Source organism: Antedon bifida, chromosome 7 (assembly GCF_963402885.1).
Source record: "Antedon bifida chromosome 7, ecAntBifi1.1, whole genome shotgun sequence".
NCBI classification, from domain to species: domain Eukaryota; kingdom Metazoa; phylum Echinodermata; class Crinoidea; order Comatulida; family Antedonidae; genus Antedon; species Antedon bifida.
In genome coordinates this window covers 4,159,554-4,175,377 of record NC_136232.1, presented here as the reverse complement: position 1 = coordinate 4,175,377, position 15,824 = coordinate 4,159,554, and the positions used below count along the sequence as shown (strand labels likewise).

At 32.4% G+C, this 15,824-nt stretch overlaps 1 protein-coding gene across 4 annotated transcripts in view; it reads left to right on the top strand.

Moving 5' to 3' along the window:
* The window catches only part of LOC144848869 (recombining binding protein suppressor of hairless-like), a 32,963-nt gene extending 21,793 nt beyond the window's left edge, over positions 1-11,170 (top strand). For 3 of the 4 annotated variants that reach the window (XM_078705807.1, XM_078705809.1, XM_078705810.1), the window contains 9 exons: positions 655-862; positions 1,480-1,596; positions 2,580-2,745; positions 6,603-6,777; positions 7,521-7,658; positions 8,221-8,333; positions 8,853-8,993; positions 9,212-9,471; positions 9,943-11,170. In XM_078705807.1, the coding sequence (XP_078561933.1) occupies positions 655-862; positions 1,480-1,596; positions 2,580-2,745; positions 6,603-6,777; positions 7,521-7,658; positions 8,221-8,333; positions 8,853-8,993; positions 9,212-9,471; positions 9,943-10,177 (1,553 nt within the window). In that variant the 3' untranslated portion in view covers positions 10,178-11,170. Of the gene's footprint in view, positions 1-654; positions 863-1,158; positions 1,282-1,479; positions 1,597-2,579; positions 2,746-6,602; positions 6,778-7,520; positions 7,659-8,220; positions 8,334-8,852; positions 8,994-9,211; positions 9,472-9,942 lie in introns of those variants that run through there. The other variant, XM_078705811.1, reaches the window with a different exon arrangement.
* The last annotated feature ends 4,654 nt before the right edge of the window (positions 11,171-15,824 follow it).

The window sequence follows — 15,824 nt, the reverse complement described above, 5'->3', positions numbered from 1 at the left end:
TGTACCCATCTAGGACAACTACTGTAACCCCTGAACCACACCTAGGATAAGGGTAATTGTCCTAAGGGTAACTGTCCTATGGGGTAGTTGTTGTAGGGGTACATTAGCTTTACTTGGTGGTAGTTTTGCTAGGGGCTAGTTGTCCAAGGGGTAGTTTTCCGGGTGGTACAGTAGTTGTCCGTGGTGTAGTTGTCCAGGAACCCTGACCCCATTGCAAAATACATATACATTAGAACCCCTATTAAGGAGACACTTTTGAGACCCAACAAAGTATCTTCTTAATACTTCAAAAGGAGTTGGCCATAGTGTTAAAAACACTAAATACACAGGAAAATATTGGGAAGATGAAAATTGATAAATAATGTTATATGGTTGCTATAAATATTAAGTAATAACAGTCTGTAAGATTACTTTAAAAGCTCAGTAAATAATTGTAGTAAACAGGTTAGTAAACAAATTTACTGCAGTAACTACAGTAGAATAACGTTTGCATAATCCCTTCATTTTGAATTATTTGATGTCATGTTATCCAGATCAACCTAAAAGAAATGATTTAATGGTATACAATATTACTTTATCTATAATAACTTGGAATTATGCCATACAATTTTGGGATGTCAATATTTATATTAATAATGTGTTTGTTTCTTGCAGATGCATCGCATGTTCTTCACAACACACACAGCTCAGTGGCTGAGAAGTTGTTTACAACGGACATGATCTCCCAGGCAACAGCAAGCCCTATTACCATCACATCTATGGCCACGTCTGTGCCAACGCTTCCCAGTCCAGCACCAAGTCCGTCCCCAACAGCATTAGGTGGCAGCCCTACGAGGCCAGATGATGGATTACTATTTAGACGGTATGTATCAGTAACAGTACTACATTAGTACATGCAGTTTGTATTAAATATAGTAAAAACTCTATTACGGGGACACCATTGGGACATTAAGAAGTCCCCTTTCGGAAAATCCCTAGAATAGGTGTTAGCCGTAGTATACGGTATTGTTCCTTGTTTTTGGAAAGTGTATCTGTAATAGTGGTGTCCCCTTAATTGAGCCTGTCCCAAAAGAGGGGGTACTACTGTATTATGAAATTGTTTTTCTTTAGTACAGTATGCTCTACAGCCAATACCCAAAAATGGGCCAATAATGTCTGATTTTATGGAATGTGTTTTTAATGTTTTAAAAAAAATTGAGACTTTTGAATCTCAAGAAATCTGGTTTTGATAAAGTCTCTGGTTTTCATAGAGTCCATAATTTGGAGCGTTAATTTATGTAGGTAAGTTTGTCAAAATAAAAAGTATGTTGACAGATGGCTACACGTCCAAATCATAATGTATACGTATAAATGGATGTTCTGGTTTTGAATAGGATGGACACTCGGTTGCTTCCATAATGGGGCAGTAGTTCTTGGTGGTACTCTACTTCATTGCCTTTGTCACTATAATAAATATAATATATTATATTTTGTTTGTAGGAAAGAGAAGCGTTTAACAAAAGAAAAAATGAATGAATATTTAAAAGATCGATGTCACCAAAAAATTATTATTCAACATGCCAAAGTAGCTCAAAAATCATATGGTAATGAAAAAAGGTAAGGGATTTTGCAGATAATAATGATAATTATTTTCAACTACATGCTTCTCCCTTAATGGTACATCATGACATTACAGTGAATTCAGGTACTCTCTAATCTGACCATGACAGTAGCTGTGTGTGAAAATAATATATATACATTTTTTTTCCGTTATTTTTCCATGGTGAAAAAAGGCGTTACTTCATAAAAATGAGACATATTTATTTTTTTTAAATTCATTCTTCTTCTCATCCTGTGAAATGGTGATTTAATTTTTATTTGATTTGTTTTGCAATTTGAGAATGGGGGAACCCCCAAGAAAACACATTACACTTATATTATGTACTTTAACCCTACTATAGATGTTATCAAAAGGTGGTTTAAATATTCAATATCAAATAATGTAGTATACAAATAAAGAATGTTTACAAGTGCAATGGTACAAATAATGTCTCGTAGAAATTATAAATTAGTTTTTAGGCATATGGGTTCTCGTACCAATGCATTTTACCACTCTGCTTTTATTTCTTTTCCGAGGTTGTGGGATACCCTCCCTATTGAAGTGACTGATCCTCTAAGTTTTTCCCTGCCTTATTTAATGTCATTTGCTGTTAACTTGTTATTTTTGTCTGCACCAGAAGGAGAGTACTTACATAGTGACTTTGTCACTTTTCTACAATCTGCCAGACTGGTGTTAGTTTTCTTGTGTTTGTATTTTGACTGTATTATATGTCTTCTGGAAAATAAATGAATATGAATATGAATATGAATGTCATGAGGTAAAAATAATACAAATGTTCATCTTTCACCGAATGAATTTACTTGTTCCATTACACGAATATAAAACATTCATTTTTTTTTATAACGCACCTACTTTTAACAAGAGGCTAGGCCAAGACCTAAACCATTAAAAAAAGCAGAGCTTCAATTTTTGACGCGGAGTAAAACAATAAGATGGATACTACGAACTGTATCACATCTTTTTTTATGTCTGCTTATAGGTTTTTCTGTCCTCCTCCTTCAATATACCTCCTTGGGCCCGGCTGGAAGAAGAAAAGGGAACAAATGTTGTCAGATGGAGAGACGGAAGCGGGGGCGCAAGTTTGTGCTTTCATAGGAATTGGAAATAGTGACCAAGATATGCAACAGTTAAATTTGGAGGGAAAGGTAAGAATAGACACAGTTCACACTGAAACTGATTTCGGTCTGGTGACCGGATATAAGAAATCGCAATCCCACATTCCCGTACAAAATGTATGCATGATCGAAAAACGTAATATAATCCATAGTTTTCTGTGACCACCAGATCGAATCGGGGCTCGGTGTTAATATAGCCTAATGGTAAAACAGTGACAGTTTTTTATTTAGATTTCCACATATAATAAGTAAATGATACTGTGAACAATTAACACCTCGAGAGAGTTGCCAAAACTTTTGGGGTAAATTACTCAGGTAACACGATTAGCTGAGTAAAATGTACTTTTGAGGTAATTTAACGGAACTGGTCAAAAGTCAAATGTGAAGTAGAAGTCAGCACATTGCGCTTTAAAAATTTAAAATTTGATTTAATGAGACTGAATCGCCAGGTTTGTTTTTAATACTTAATTAAGTCTGATTTAATTAAACTAAACTCCACTAAATTTGTAGTTATTGTAGTCGAAAGTTATTTGTCTATTTCGTGCCTAGCTTACCTGGATAAACCAACAATAGCCCCTTCTCCTCGAAGAGTGAGATATAACTCGAAATCTTAATCTTAATCTTATGACATTAAAGTATCATCCATAATGATCAGATTCATTTTTCTGTGAATAATTCAGTTCTCATATTTCCATAGTGATAATGATAATAGATTATGAAATTTTACATGCAATTTCATTTTATTATCTATCGGTATATTGTGTATATATTAAAAATAGTGTTTGTAAATTAATACATTTTAATACAATGTATACATTAATATATTAACGTACCCATAAAATTATAGTTTACCACCATTAAGTTTTTTTATTGTCAAGACACATTCAGAGAAAAATTTGATATTAATATATCCAAATTATTATTCCAAATTAACACATATTTGTATAACAATGATAGAATGAATAAACAGTTTAGTTTAATATATTTTAGGGTTTTTTGTTTTAAACAAAGGATCTAGTCTAACTAATACTTTGTAATGGTTACAGAATACTAGATTGAAGCACAGGCTTTAAACCACTCTATGTTGTGATAACTAATATCAACTACCCCAATTCAGCTATTGTCCTATATATACAGGTGCAACTAGTCAAATTTAAATTGATAAGTGAATACAAAAATAAAAATATTTTGTTAAAATATTTAATTAATTTGATTATTAATTAAAATTAAAAGACAAAATTTAGCACTATACATACTAGATCATAGAATAAAATACATCCAGTTTCCATGCATGTATTTTATGTGCATGATACGTTTCCGCAGATAACCAAACTAGTCCTGGAGGTGACTAGTTTAAATCTAGTTGATTTTGCTTTTAAATGGAGGTAGTCTGCACCCAATGCATATACATCTCGATTGACCTATTAGGAACTAAATCTATATAATCAACAACCTGATTTCAGAGTCACTATGCTCGCTCACACTCTTAGAATTTATAACAGATTATTAACAATGCACTTATAGTAATAATACTAATAGCTGAAATGTTAATTATCTCACCTTTGGAACTGATTCAACTAGATTGCCAAATTCCCACTGTTAGTTGCCATGATACATGATTTATTTATTCAACTTCTCACTAAGATGTACATTAATGGAGGATGGAACCAACAGGTGGTAAACACCTCTAAAAAGGGTCCAGTGCCAATTGCACAATGAGCCAAGTTGTGATCAGTGGCAGTAGCTGTGTGTGTGGAATATTACATCGTATACATAACCCCAACCCGTTTCAATAGATGTACTAGGTTCTTCAAAGTGCGCATGAGCCACAGTACAGTAGATGTGTACACTGGACCTACGGTTTATAGTATCCGAGAAGACTTGTTCTTCCACCAGAACCATGGAGCGAGTGAGCCTTGAACCCTTACTAATGTTATGGCTACGTAATTACGGTTCCACTGTAATAACTGCTCGGCCACTCATTCGCTGTTTATGATGATGTACTTTTTTTTTAGCATTTTTTGGATAATTCAAGTTCAATATAGGCATTATCTTTTGACAAGAATATTTATTAAAATGAAAAATATTTAATAAAAGAATAATAATTAATATGATATTTTCTTGAATTGCTGCTTGTGCTTTCTATCTTTTATATGCTTGGTTCCTACAAGGATGCAAGTAATTTGACCAATCACAAGCGATGGATTATCAGTTGCTTGTCATTGGTCAAGTTAGTTTCATTTACATCCTTACGTTGCATCCCTAGTGGGAACCATGCTTTATACTCTATATTTCTATATTGAATTACAAATTTATAATGAACAAATATTATAAATAACACAGTGGTGTTTTTTTGTTAATGCTATATTAATAACATTTTATTTGTCAATGCTATTAATAAGATTTTATCAAAAAATATTATCATATTCAATTAAATGATACAATAAGAATGTTTTATACATTTATATTTTAAGATTAAGTTTGTATTTGGCAAATATAATAAGTCACACAAGTCAAACAACCAAAATTAAACAAATACTGATAAGGCTTAAAATACAAACGACTAAACAAAACAACGCATTATTAAAGATTATTATTAAAGATATGAGTATATCAATTAAAAGCACTTAACACTAAAGTGAAATATTTGTCAGAAAACATAAACCGCTGTCAGTAATTTAAAGTAAATTTCGTTATCATTTAAGAACATCATAAGGGTAGATAGGAATATTTAAAGATCCTGTATGTTATCTGGTTTGATATGTGGCAGCTGCTGTTTGGCTCTGGCACAAAAAGTGTACTGATAACCCTGTCTCTGGCTATGTTCAGCTGTACCAAATTTCGCATCCTATCGTAAAACGAGGGCACATTATAATTAGCGTCGTAATAACAAAGTGTTCAGACTCACTCAACTAACACTTACGTTACAAATTGAAGTGTCATTGACCGGGGTAAACATCTGGCACAGTTAGTCCAGGAATCAAATTGATGGGTTGTTGACGTGACTTGGGTTAAAATTGTCGTTGCGTAACTTTCGCGTCGTAAGAGTTGTGTATTTTAATACAGTACATTGGGATTTTTATACAAATTCAAGTGTTGTCAGTGTTGTAGGCGGCGGTTTCCACTAAGACCTGTGTAGAGTTGTATGCTGCGTACAATACAAAACCATAGGTCTGAACAGGCCCTTAGTACAGTAGATATGTTCAAATGACCTCCCTTCTGATTTTTTTTTTTTTTTTTTTTTTTAACCATATTTTAATGAGGGTGATCCATCCAGCTATTGCTGATCATTAGGGACCCTCAGAGGTTCACAAGACAAACATATACACAAGATGCTCTACATAAACAAAGTCTTATTACAAGTCTTTGGGAGTGGAGTAATTTGGTCCTTAGAAAAAATCCTGACATGTGACGGGACTTGAACCCAGGACCCTTGGAGTGGTAGCCAAGCATCATAACCACCAAGCCACAACTCCACTCATTGAAAGGTTCAAAGCATGTAAATGATATGCACATGTTATTTCCAGAGAAGTATACATTTGAACCACCTTTGAAGTATCATACTAAACGTAAACCAAACAACTCATCCGATTTTTTTCAGGTGTCCTTTGATTTTAATACCAATCTTCAATTCTCCCATTGTAAAATAATTTTCAACCAATTTTACTAATTTTATCATCATAATTTTCACCCAATATTACATTTTTTCAGGAGCTAAATAAGTTTGTTTCGTTCCAATTTCTGGTCAACGTAAATAACTATTATGTGAGATTAAAATGGCATTCAACAAATGCAAATTTTAGAAAATTATATTTTTATAATATATCTTTAATTTTCACTGATCTTTTAACATTTTGACAATATTAATTGTAAATTTTGTTTCACAGGATTATTGTGCGGCAAAAACACTTTATATCTCTGACTCTGATAAAAGAAAACACTTTTTATTATCGGTAAAGATGTTTTATGGTAATGGTGATGACCTTGGTATATTCAACAGTAAAAGAATAAAAGTCATATCAAAGCCTTCCAAAAAGAAACAGTCTTTGAAAAATTCTGAACGTAAGTATATAATTTCAGTTCAATTTATTTTCTGGATTTTACAATAGAAGCAATAACACATATACAGTATCACACATGCTAGACCAGGGGGACAGCGAACTTGAGCGCTTTAGATGGGACTTGCCAGCCAGCAGTGGCTAAAATAAATAACAAACTAAAAATAACCATATTATTTTTATCCTAATGTCCACATACAGGCATATATGACCTGAATGATCAGTTCTATTTGGAACTGGATAGGCTACCCTCAGTAAAGATAGTAATAAATTAAAATTAAATTAAATATACTGTAACACAGGTGTAACATGTAGTATGTGTGTGACACTGTATCATAAAATATGATACTGGAAAAAATATATAGCTAGTTTTTGAGGTTTTGTTTCAGATTTATCAAAAATCATTTTAACTTTGTTTATTTAAAATAACCTAAGCAAATATTTTTACATATTACTTGTTTCTTAACATTTTTTTTTATAAATTTGAGGCAACTGTTTCTTTATTTGGTATATCACAGTCCGTTCCTGAGATAAAAAGACCTGATTTGATAAATAAAGCATTAGTTTTTCACTTTAGCACTTCTTAAATATGTTTACTTAAGCAAAAATATTGATAGATGATAGATCACATAATAGTATATCTTCACACGCCAATCTAAAAACAAACTTTGCTTTCTTAAATTTCCATTTTGAGTTTTAATTATTTTCATGTATTGTTTATATTGTATTAATTTTTTTCTTGCGTAGTTTGCATCCAATCAGGATCAACGGTGGCGCTGTTCAATCGGTTAAGGTCGCAAACAGTCAGTACTAGGTACCTCCATGTGGAGAACAATAACTTCCATGCCAGCTCACAACAGTGGGGTGCTTTTACGATACACTTACGTAAGTATTCGGGAATTGGTGTGGCATGGCTTATGGCGACAGTGGCCCCCCCATCTCTTTTGCCACACCCTGGCACACTCAACGTCTATGTGCTTTTTTAAAATGTTGCTGAAATGAATAACATAAAAACCAATTCATAGAGGATTAATGAAGTGCTGTAGTTAAAGCATCTCACTAAAAATGCCTGTCGAGATGTTAATTTTCAGTGGAATTTATAAAAAAATATATATATATTTTGACTATTTCACCTTCTATTTATTTTATCTTTATTTTATTTGATTCAATTGAAACCAACAGCGATAATTACCGCCACTAACAGGTTTGATACAAACAAAGCCAGGACTGTTTAAAGCACCTTGATTAATCCTAAAGTTGATCAAGGGCTTCTCTCATCCAGTGCCAACCTTGACCAGAGGAAAGGCATAAGCCAATACGTCTGAGGAAGATACTAGATGCAGGAGCTGCCATAAGAGTCAGCAGTGCTGATTTCAAATGCCTAACGGGACCCCAGATATTCCCAGATGGTCTCCCATCCAAGCTCTAACTTTTAATTTTATTTCAGTGGATGATGATGAATCTGAAAGTGAGGAATTCACAGTACGTGATGGGTACATTCATTATGGGTCAACAATCAAGTTAGTGGACACTATCACAGGCATGGCTCTTCCTAGGCTGGTAAGTGATGGTATAAATGATTGCTTAGGGCACAGATGCTTGGCCGATTCTTGTACGGTATCGCATCATTAACGTTAAACATCCTGCAGTGTCGCGTCTGCTTTCGGCAACTGGTGATGGTGTATCCCCATACTCCTGTTTGGGTGTTAGCTTGGTGTTTTTGTCTTTTTGTTCTCTCCCATTTGGTTTCCACTCTTTCTATTTATTGTCGAGCGCATAGAAACATCGTTTATTTGTGCTATATAAATCTATCTATTATTATTTATTATTATTCTAATAATAACATGATCTTCCCAAAACTTAATTCAACAAAATTTAGATTTAGAAGACAATTTTGGTATTTCACAACATTGTCCCATTCTATTCATTATTTCTACTCAATAATACATTTATGTGGAAAATTATTCTCTTCAAAGCTAATTAAACATATGGCTATTTAAAATGTAACTTAATTTGTGCTATTAATATATCTATTGCCTATTATGTCATATTAATTGTTAAAATGTATTGGCATTTTAGATTATCCGCAAGGTGGAGAAGCAGATGGCAGTATTAGACGCTGATGACCCCGTGTCACAACTCCACAAGTGTGCTTTTTACATGAAGGATACTGAAAGAATGTACCTTTGTTTATCACAGGAACGGATTATACAGTTCCAGGTAAGTTGCAATATACTAATGCTTGGTTCCCACTAGGAAATGAGCGTAAGGACGTAAGCGCAAAGCAGGTTAGTTGACCAATCATAAGCGATGAACTATATGAACTGTTGCATGTCATCGGTTAACTCACTTGCTTTGGGTCAAATAAAAATATTACGCGCATTATACATCTGATTGTGAAGGTAGATTAAATCAAATAATTATCATACTTTATCCAGGCCACGCCTTGTTCAAGAGATGCAAATCGTGAAATGATCAACGATGGAGCATCGTGGACGATCATTAGTACAGATAAGGCGGAGTATAGCTTCTACGAGGGTATGGGACCTGTAAAAGCTTCTGTTAGCCCGGTACCGTTCGTTACAGAACTACAGTTAAATGGAGGTGGGGATGTGGCAATGTTAGAGCTCAATGGAGAGAACTTCAACCCTAGTTTAAAAGTATGGTTTGGAGACGTAGAAGCAGAAACTATGTTCAGGTTGGTGGTGTTATTTATATATATTATCAACATTTTATTAGCAAGTTCCCATGACTGTTCCTGTGTATTGAATGGTTTATTACAAATGTGATGATGTTCAATTAATTTTCAGTGTGAAGTTGAATAAATAAAATAAATTAGGTTATTTAAAATACTAAATGGGATAATTTTGTAATTATTTTTGTGGTGTGCAAAAGGTTGGTCTATGGTTGGGAGTAAAACAAAAAAAATCTAATTTGCATATTAAAGATGTCATGTGATGTCATTACATCTATTTTGGATTTTCTGTTTTTTATCAATTATTATTAAATAATTATTTGTTTATATCCGGTAATACGTGTACACACAGTGGAACGATTTATAAATGAATAAATAAATACCATATATATATATCAAGAAGGATTATATTTTAGGATTAGTTATTAGTTTTTAAACAGATACAATTTAATTTTCAATTTTATTTTTACATAGATCAACTGAATACATGTTATGTGTAGTACCTGATATCTCAGCATTCCGCGGTGGTTGGCGATGGGTTAGACAACCAACGCAAGTTCCAGTATCACTTGTGAGAACAGATGGGATTATCTACCCTACAGGACTTACATTCACGTATACTCCCGAGCCAGGCCCGAAGCCGCCACGTACAGACATTGAAAACATTCTTAAAAACGTCACGTCTTGTGCGCCAGATAGCACGACATGATTCAGGCTTCATACGAGTGTGTTGTTACTCGGGAAAATTTGTATTTGAAAACAAACAAAACAATATTGTCATCTGTTTTAGTAGAAGAAGGAGGAATAAATCAGTGTATTTTAACAAACTGCGAAGAACGGGATAATTTTCTTCAACCAAATATTTTTTCGAATACACCTCCTCAACTATGTGGATATCCAAGCTCCTGTTTATACAGAGACCAATAACGTCAAACTGCTGAGGACCAATGAAATATATATGTCGATCCGAACAAGTTTGTAATGTAGCTTATAATGATATATTTTTGATGTAAATTTTTGATACAAATCAGTTACTATTCAAAATCATTTGCTTGTTGCATTAAGGCCTTGTTCTAACAAAAAATTTAATGACTTTAATGAAAAACAAATTTTGATTAAGATTTAAAAAAAAAATTTTTTTTCTACTGACACTGCCAGTTAATGTGATAAGAGAAAGTTTTAGGTGTGGGCTATTAGTAACTTTTCGTTTTCATAAAGCGCCACTATACGCATGCTTAGAAACATGAGCATGCATATTTTACTCGAGGTGTGTACTTGCGTTGTACCTCATGAACATGAAAAGTTGCTATTAGCAGGTTCTCACTGGCAATCTAACAAACCAATTCAAGCGATTAAAAACTGTTTAACCGTTTTCGATTTATCAGGCGATTGGAGTAGACTCGGATTTGATTGTTGGTTTTGGGTGATTTTGATTGCTAATGAGAACCCATGAAATCTGTATTCAGTTAATGTACCTATTTATTCTAAATTTTAATTTCTGAAGAATTTATTAATTATTAATGTATTTATAAATGCAAACTAAATATTCACCTTAGACACATTTTATTTGAATCTAAAACTTTAACACCTTTTTAGAAACATTGTTAAATGAATAGTTTAGTGTGTAGCAAGTAACTATAATAGTACCCTCTTACATAAACTTTACATCTGTGGATTTCTCTTTAACCTGTGAGAGCGTGTGGCATGGTATGTTGGACTTCGGGATCGAGAGTTGAGTCCACGTACTTGGTATAGATCAAAACACAACTGCGCATTACTAACTGTAATACATGTTAATTTTTTTTTTTTTTTTTCAATTCTTCAATTTTTGATCCAAATGACTGGGGTAATACTGTTTACAGCGCATTGAGAGCTTGCTTATATGCGCTATATAAGAATGAATTATTATTATTATTATCCCAGAATTACTGCAGTAATCCTAGCTTTAAAAAGTATGGAAATAAGTGGCATAATCAGTCATTATTTAACTGATAGTAAAATAATTATCGCACAAAGAAAAAACACATTGAAAATTATTGTCACAACATTCCTAATATATGACACGATTTTCTGATCATTCCAAATCATAAACTCTAATGTTAAATCTTATTCAATAGCTCCCAAAAATTCAAAAACCCAAAACAGAACATTTATACAAACTCAATTGGTGATGATTATTTCTCAAACTCAAATTAGTTAGAGGACATAGGTATACAGTACGTCCACACCCAGAATATGGAGTAGTTGCCATGCAACATTATCCATGCAGGTTTTTGTCCCAGTAAAGCCTGGTTTCCATAAATTCGCTACACCGTCGCTACAACGTTTCCATTAAAATCGATACACGCGCAGATGTCGCCAACGCAATCGGGTAGGCTCCCCGATTCATCGCAGTCAAATCGGCAAAGTTCAACCATGTTCAACTTTTCCGATTTTTTCGGCGATGAATCGTATACGCGTACCAAAGAATATTTAGCGCTCGCGTACTAGATCCCCGATAAATTCTAGCGTTTCCATAGAATTGCTACGCTCTGTCGTGTAGCGATTTTATGGAAACCAGGCTTAAGGGTACATGAGTGTACAGTACACCTAAAATAAGTAATTTTATAAACTAAATTTAATAAAATATGCAATAAATGTTTTTAGTAATGTTTATTTTTAAAAACCATTTATATACAAAAGCAAATTTTAACATTAATTGTTTTGATAGGAAAACACATAATTTAAAGAATCTAACAATTATTTATAGGAAGACTTTTATTCTATTTATATTTAGTACTCTCCTCCAAACTAACTTTTTTTTGCTTTTCACAATTAGTTAATTAAAATTAATTGCCTAGGCATTTGAGTGAATATAATCAAGACACAAAACCATTGGTCTTACAGTAGTGGTCCTTAATAGAATGCATAAACACAACATGAATGTTACAAATAATAGATAGTAGACATTTTCAACTATTTTCTTTTGGAAACGCATACCACAAACTTGACTTGATTAGTGTTAAATCACCATACCAACCTTTAAACAATATAAAATACAGTAGTACATTAATAGGAGAAGCATTGTTTTTTTCCTCAAAAAACGAGAAAAAAAAACAAAGAAAAAGAAAATATCCTCCTAAACTAGGCGTAGTTGAAGGACTTCCCAATTTATTTTAAAAAAACAATTAAAGCGTTTTAAAATTGGCACACTAATGTTGCAGTCTAAGTGAAGTCTGGTTTTGAAACCGTACATGGTGGAAAAATTATGTCCACTCTTAAAACCATTTTAACAAAAACAATTGAAACACCAGCTAGATATAAACAAATTATTGTATTTATAAAAATGCAGAAACATAATTTTGTATACAAGAAATATTTTTCTGATCATTATATTTTGAACGAGCTTCTAAATAGCGTGTACATAGCTACTTGTAAATAAAACTGTACATTACTATATTTCATTAATAAACTTTGTTTAGCATGATATATTATACATTTTTTTCTTTATTAATATATTCTTTTATTATCTATTTAGTTCATTAAGTAACAGGTGCAAACCGGCAATATATTGCATTGATGATGATAATGAAAAATAATTTAACAAGTACAAGAATTTTAGATTTTAAAACCGATCAAATAAAATGATTAGGCCAGTTTCAATTCTGTTCTCTTTACCATGCAGTTAGGAGTTTGAATTGACTTGTAGAAGACCTATTTCTCACTTTGCTACCAAGTTCTTGGTATTGTATCTACAATGTGTAAAGTACCACAGTTAAATACCGTAATACAGTGTCATAAGTATCACATGTGGAACTTGTGTCAAAAGCCATAAGTCTAATTTAGCTATAACATAAAGCACGTGCTACATGTGATACTTATGTGATGCTGTATTACGGAATTTGCCTATGACACTGGACATATAATGCCATATGTGGTGATACAGTACAGAGAATCTGGTGGTAAAATATATGTGCCTCTGGAACATGTTTGAACGATTTTTGTTGTTGGCAGAGGGATATCAAAGTGTCAAAAAGTTAACTCTTTAATATATTTTGCAGGGTCAGTTCTGACCCTTAGTTCTTGCACCTATACAATCAGGCACTTGATCACTCCCTTCATGTTACAAAATAATAATCCTACATAATCTTTTATACTTCAATTTTGTACAAGCAAATTCAAACATAATTTTTTTCAATTTTTGTGGGAAGACCAATTATTTTGAAGTGACCAAAATAGATAGCAAATAGTAGTAGATTTTTGTGACAGCTGTTTAGTCCAAAAGTCATTCTGTGTATGCTCAAATAGTTCTCAGCATCTGCAGAATAACTTTTCGACACAATAGTGATGTGTCATTAAAAAACGAAAGATATAAATTATTGTGGAATTTGATTCATGAAATATTAATATTTTAAAAGATTTTTGAGATTTTTTAATATAATATATTAATAAATGTTGGGATAAAATATCGTTGATTAGTATGGAATAGAAATATCCTAATTGATTAGTATATGAAATGGAAATATCCTAATTTTATATGATGTAACTACAAGATTAAATTACTATTATTATTAGATATAAACATTTTTTATTTGTCCGTTTTTTTTTTCTAAATATGTTTTTGATATATTAAATTGTTTTATTACTATAACAGTATTATTTTTATTAGTTTAATTCTTTGATTTTATTTTGATATTGCTATTTATAGTTATTACAATAATATGTTAATAATATTACAGTAATACTAAATACTACTTCGATATCAATTTATTAGAGATTACCTCATAATGATCTCTGAAATTACATATGCAAATGTTTTGTTAGTTAATAATTTTATACGGTATGTATATTCTTTTTTCATTATTATTATCTTAAATCTATATTTTGTGCCAAATTTTAAAATAGCATGTCGTTATTCATACAAAACGTAACAATATTAACACGTGTAGAGGTTTGTAGAGGGCTCAATATGGGAATTTTGGGTAGGCAATGACAGGCATAATCGTGGTTATCGGTGGACCCAAAGAGTAAGGTGCCATGCCCCACGGTGGTATTTTTCAAAATTACTATCTTCCTTTGGTCTGGTTCCCACTATGACACAACTTACGAACATACACGTAACGCAAGTGAATTGACCAATCACAAGCCACAGACAGTCCGGATGAACCATTGCTTTGCGATTTGTCAAATTGCTTGCGCCAGAATATAGGAACGAAACTTTAATAACCCAATATCAATATCAGTTTGGGATGTTTTTTTTCTAAAACCTATTTGTAGGTATGGTAGTGCTATATGCTTGGTTTCCACTAGATACTTAACATAAGAACGTAAAACGCAACGTAAATAAGCGATTGATTATTCGAACAGTCGCTTGTTATTGCGTTGCGTTTCTAGTGTGAATTAAGCTATAGGTTCATATAAAACGGAAAAATATAAAAATGCGAGAGTTTCTGCAGTGTGCTCGACTCAAGAAATTATACAAATAGCAAGCATACTCGTCTTCTCGCGATTAAGCATCAAAGTAGGCCTATATTAGAACCTAAAACAATTATTCTTTAACTATATCAATTAAAAGACCCTTGTCTGTTATTGTAATGTTATAAATCATTGAAATGATTATTTTAGTTATTTATGTTGCTATCATCATTTTACTAGGTTCCATTTTGTATATAAAGCTTTAGAGAGAATCAGGTTGTAATTTAGATAATTTGATAGAATTTTGAATAAACTGTTTATATGAAAGAAGATAACATCTTTGTAGAAGTTTTTTTCATATTTTTTCACTCAATAGCTCATCACAAGGCACAGTCTTCTTAGTCTCGAGGAGCCTTTGCAACAAATATAAGCTTAGCAACAGAAGGTGGAAATATAACAACAAAATCTAAATAGTAAATCTTGTGGTATAAACTAAATATTTCTGAACACAATTAAATAAAATGATATTTTGCTTATTTGAAAAAGTAGTGGATCAAAAATTAAAAATATTGCATAAAAGTTGATTGTTATAAGTAAGAGTAGATTCTTGATCAAGTAGGCTTAAATATTTAACAATGTTGTCAACACTGATGAGTACTTCGTCTTTCAATAGAGAAGAAAAGGCAAAGCAAATGGGAGAAGCAACTAAACCATAATCATATAAGTGAGAGTTTACTACTTAATCCAAGACGAATTCTAGTATGTACTCTGATTCTTTGATTTTTATGCATAAATAGATTCGCTTCACTGTTTCCACGATATTCCAATAGCGTTTGAATTTCGCGGGTAAACGATACTCCATAAAACATTGTTGTCTATTCACTTATGACTGCTTGGTTTGTGGCCTACTCTTCCGTAGGCCTACATACGTCAACAGTAGATGGTATTCAAATTTAGAAAAA